Below are 4,246 nucleotides of genomic sequence, written 5' to 3'. Positions count from 1 at the left end.
ATGTATGTCCAAGAATACCTCTCTGATAAAGAGGAAAGAAATGTATGTTTACACACTGACTTCATTATTTCCTAGTTCCAGCGAAGGTGGAAAAGAAAAACTCACCAATATGCAATATTGATAAAGTTATACTTTATGTAATTTTGCTTACATACATTAAATATATCCGTGAATCTTTCCCCATAATATGTGTGTACATTCATAAATCAATTCTTTTCCAATGTAATCTCTACAGGGTAGGAATCTTTCCTTTCTCAGACTTAATAGGTCAATTAACCATGTCTAAGAATAGTAACATGGTGTGGTTATGTGTTGATGAATTCACTGAGGCATTCAAAGTTTAATATGAGAGTGTTTTGACATTATTACCATAAGCATTTCAAGATATCCCAAAGTTATTTCTTTACTCCACTTCATATGCAGGATTACAATTGTGCAAACCCTTGTCATGATATCTTTGCACATACAGAGATATTTATTCATCCCCCAAGATATACATCCCAAATAACAAAATCATTCATGCTATAGTTCATCAAACCTGAAACCATATTTTTCACATTTTAACATTTGGAGACTAGGAAAACTTCTAAAATTAATAGTATCTTGGTTTTATGAATTATGACATATTTATACCTTAAATTATATCAACACTTATGTAAAACTACCTATTTCTTCATAAATTCAGATATAATTGCAAATCATATAAGAAGAAATTATTTAAAAATTTACTAGGCTTAAAATTTTACAATCTTGGGGTATTAGTTGCCATGGTGATGCTACAGTTGACTATTAGATGTATAGCAAGTCAAACAGGAAATAAGAAATTATCTAATTTTAATGTTATATTAATATTCAATAAATTTTAAATACTTTTTGGAAACATAATTCATTCTTTCTAAATGATTCATTAATTTCAGCAGTTTTATTTACAAGATAAATCAAGATATTGAACTTAATGTTGAACTATCAAAAATGAGTATTTTCCAGGGTTTGGTTTATAGCAACTATTTTGCAACTTTCTGGATAATGTTGGAGATTATTCAGATGAGTGTGCTTGCTCTGATATTATTGAGGACAGAAATTAACACAGTACCAAAAGGATTTCTAATCAGCAACATTTTCATAGCTGCTTTCACCTCTTTGTTCCGTAGACTATAGATGATAGGATTCAACATGGGGGTTAATCCACCATATACCAAAGCTATAAATTTATCTATTTCCTGTGAATCCACAGCTGAGGGCTTTAGATACATGGAGAGAGCTGTCCCAAAGAACAAAACCACCACAGTCAGGTGGGCTGCACATGTTGAAAAGGCTTTGCTTCGACCACCCACTGAACTAATTCTTAGGATGTTGGAGAGAATGAATGCATAAGATATACAAATTAGAAGCACTGGCATGGGAAGGATAAGTGTGGTGATCACCAGCATGAGTAATTCCACCATGGAGGTGTCCACACAAACCAGTTTCAAGACAGCCAGAATTTCACAAGCAAAATGATTGATTGTGTTATGACCACACAGAGAGAGCTGCAGCACAAATACTGTTTCCACCAGGGTGGTGAGGTAGCCTGTCAACCAGGAACCAGCTGCAAACTGCAAACAAACCTTCTTGTTCATTATGATGGGGTATCTCAGTGGGTTGCAGATGGCCACATATCGGTCATATGCCATCAAGGACAAGAGCACACACTCAGTGGCACCCATAGCTAGAGAGAAGTACATCTGAGCAACACACCCTACGAATGAGATGGTGTTTTCCCCTGTAACAAAGTTTGTCAGCATTGGAGTAAAAGCAGAAGAAGTGTACCAGATGTCTAAAAAGGAGAGGTTGCTGAGGAAGAAGTACATGGGTTTGTGTAGGTGGGAATCCAGGATGGTGATGGAGATCAGAATGATATTACCCAGCAGGGTGATCAGGTACATCAGCAAGCACAGCACAAATACAATGACCTCAACTTTGGGGTAGTGGGAAAATCCCAGGAAGAAAAAAACTGTTACAGATGTCAAATTTCCCTGAAACATTTTATTATGTCATATTCATTTGTATATATGCACAGAAAGATTAACATCATATATTATATATAAAACATAAGATCCCCTCCCTTCGTATTTTCTGGCATTTTTTTCTTCATATGAACTTGTAGTCTATGCTATAGACTTGTAGTCTGTGTAGTCAAATGCTTCTCCAGCTTGGTGATAGTAATATATGTTTGAAGGAATTTGTCATTAATTAGGAAAATTTCAAGTAGGAAGTCAACAGGTAAATCCTCAAGCTGTTATTTTTGATACAAGATTTTTTGGCAGTGTTAGGAAGCGAGAGGTTTATTTCATAAACATCATGAGAGATTGATGAAAGAAATAATCTTATGCATTCTTTCTTTTTCTGAAATCACATTTGTAACTCATCTATAGCTAAGTCATTAATTTACCTGAACCATTGGAATTATTTTCTTACCCTAGTTTGGTAACAGTCTTCTTACTTAGGAATTGTTCTGCTCTCCAAGCTCATCATATTTTCTGTCACTCCTAGAATTCTGTCCAAAATAATTTGGGAGATTCAGTGAGTTAAAAAAAGTTATAAATTTCTGCAGTCATAGATTAATTAACCAAAAACCTTGGACATTTCAACACAAGTCCACAGTTTCCATTTCAAACCCAGGAAGATGATGACAGATATTCTCATGGTGGTAGACATATATAGATATTTCTTTCATATAGCCAGAATTTGCCTGGCATCTGTGCTCCAGAATCATCCTTCAAAAGACCAACTATTGGCACTATAAGGCAATTTAAGCTTTTTGTTGCTTATGAGAAGTTTCCAATTCATGTAGCAAATTAAACTTAGAATTCTATTTGTGCAGAATTAAAATTCTGAAACTCCAGGGATAATGTCCCATAGATCCAATTATAGTCAGTAACTGGTCTGTTATAATTGCAGTGTTATTCAAACAAGAAATAAACATATTCCTATCTACACTATCTTTGGGAAGGGAACTTTTCTCTGCTTCTGATTGTGTTATAAAATCAGTCAAGCTGGCTAATTTTAAAAAAGTTAAGGCGAATGAATAATGTTGACAGTTTCTCCTTTAGATTGAAGGAGTGTTTCATAATGTGTACAATATGAAGTTATACTTGATATGGAGCCCACCAAAGATGGAAGAAGGAGAGCTTAAGTAACTCTTCCATTGCTCATCATAGCTCAAAGATAAGATGAGAGTAAATGTTCTTCATGGAACTTGAAGGGGCAATTTGTTTTAAAGAACACTTCTTTTAAGGTAGAACCATTTTGAGAAGATAGCTTCACCAGATAAAGGCATCTTGATCCTTCAGAAATCCGCTGAATGCTCCATTTGAGTGATTTTTATAATCTCTATTTATAATTTTCTGTTTTCCAAATGAGCAACTAATGGCGAATAGTATGTATGGTGGTGTGGAGAAAACATGCTGTTAGTTTCATCACTATGCAATTGTGTTTGGATGTCTTGGTTTTAGTAACAGATTGTAATCATGACTATTACTAAATTACTTATATCACATCAAATATGTTTTCATTCTCAGAGAAGTTTATAAATTTGAACTATTGCCAAGATTATTAAAAAAAAAACCCAACAACCAGAAATCCTGTCCTCACTGTTTGCTTTATTACAAACGGAATGTAGCCGTGAGGTCTTCTATTTACTCTGCTCTCATAGGGATATAACCTTCAAGGCCCTGGGATGATTCACTTCTTTAACTACAGGACATCTTGGTGCACAGGAAACAATAAGGCTTTAGTGCTGCAAATACTTCCCACTTCACCACTTCAGTTTTGTTATCTAGAGCAAGTTGGTGATCCTCATTGAGATTTAGCTTATTTGTAAAAGAGCAATGATAATATTTCTTTATCAGGGTCGTTATGAGGAGTAGAGAGATATTTTATGTAAAGCAACTTACATAGTATCTGATTTATAGTATACACTCATAGATTTCAGATTTTTCTCTCTTCTGTGGTTTTCTGTTTGCTTCTTGAATCCTCTTCCTTTCCTGTATTTACTGCATTTACTGGATTTACTTCCCCTTCTCACTGTTTCCTTCCTTGTTTGACTACAGCAATATTCTTTCTTTCCCCCCTCATTTAGACAAGATTAACTGCAACCATAATACAAATGGTTGAAGCAAAAGGAAGAAGCTGACTGACATCTGGCCCCAGAATCCCATTTCCCTCTGAATTTATTTATTGACTACCATTCCCAACTTGTTTGATT

General features: G+C 34.7%; 1 protein-coding gene across 1 annotated transcript; it reads right to left on the bottom strand.

The window, feature by feature from the left end:
* Positions 1 to 1,040: 1,040 nt before the first annotated feature.
* Positions 1,041 to 2,024, bottom strand: LOC122204573 (olfactory receptor 13F1-like). Its single transcript, XM_042912097.1, has one exon. The coding sequence runs from the start codon at positions 2,022 to 2,024 to the stop codon at positions 1,041 to 1,043; it is 984 nt and encodes a 327-aa protein (XP_042768031.1).
* Between the last annotated feature and the right edge of the window lie 2,222 nt (positions 2,025 to 4,246).

Source organism: Panthera leo, chromosome D4, assembly GCF_018350215.1.
Source record: "Panthera leo isolate Ple1 chromosome D4, P.leo_Ple1_pat1.1, whole genome shotgun sequence".
Classification (NCBI taxonomy): domain Eukaryota; kingdom Metazoa; phylum Chordata; class Mammalia; order Carnivora; family Felidae; genus Panthera; species Panthera leo.
Note: the sequence above shows the minus strand (reverse complement) of the source record. Positions and strands in the feature narration are given on the sequence as shown.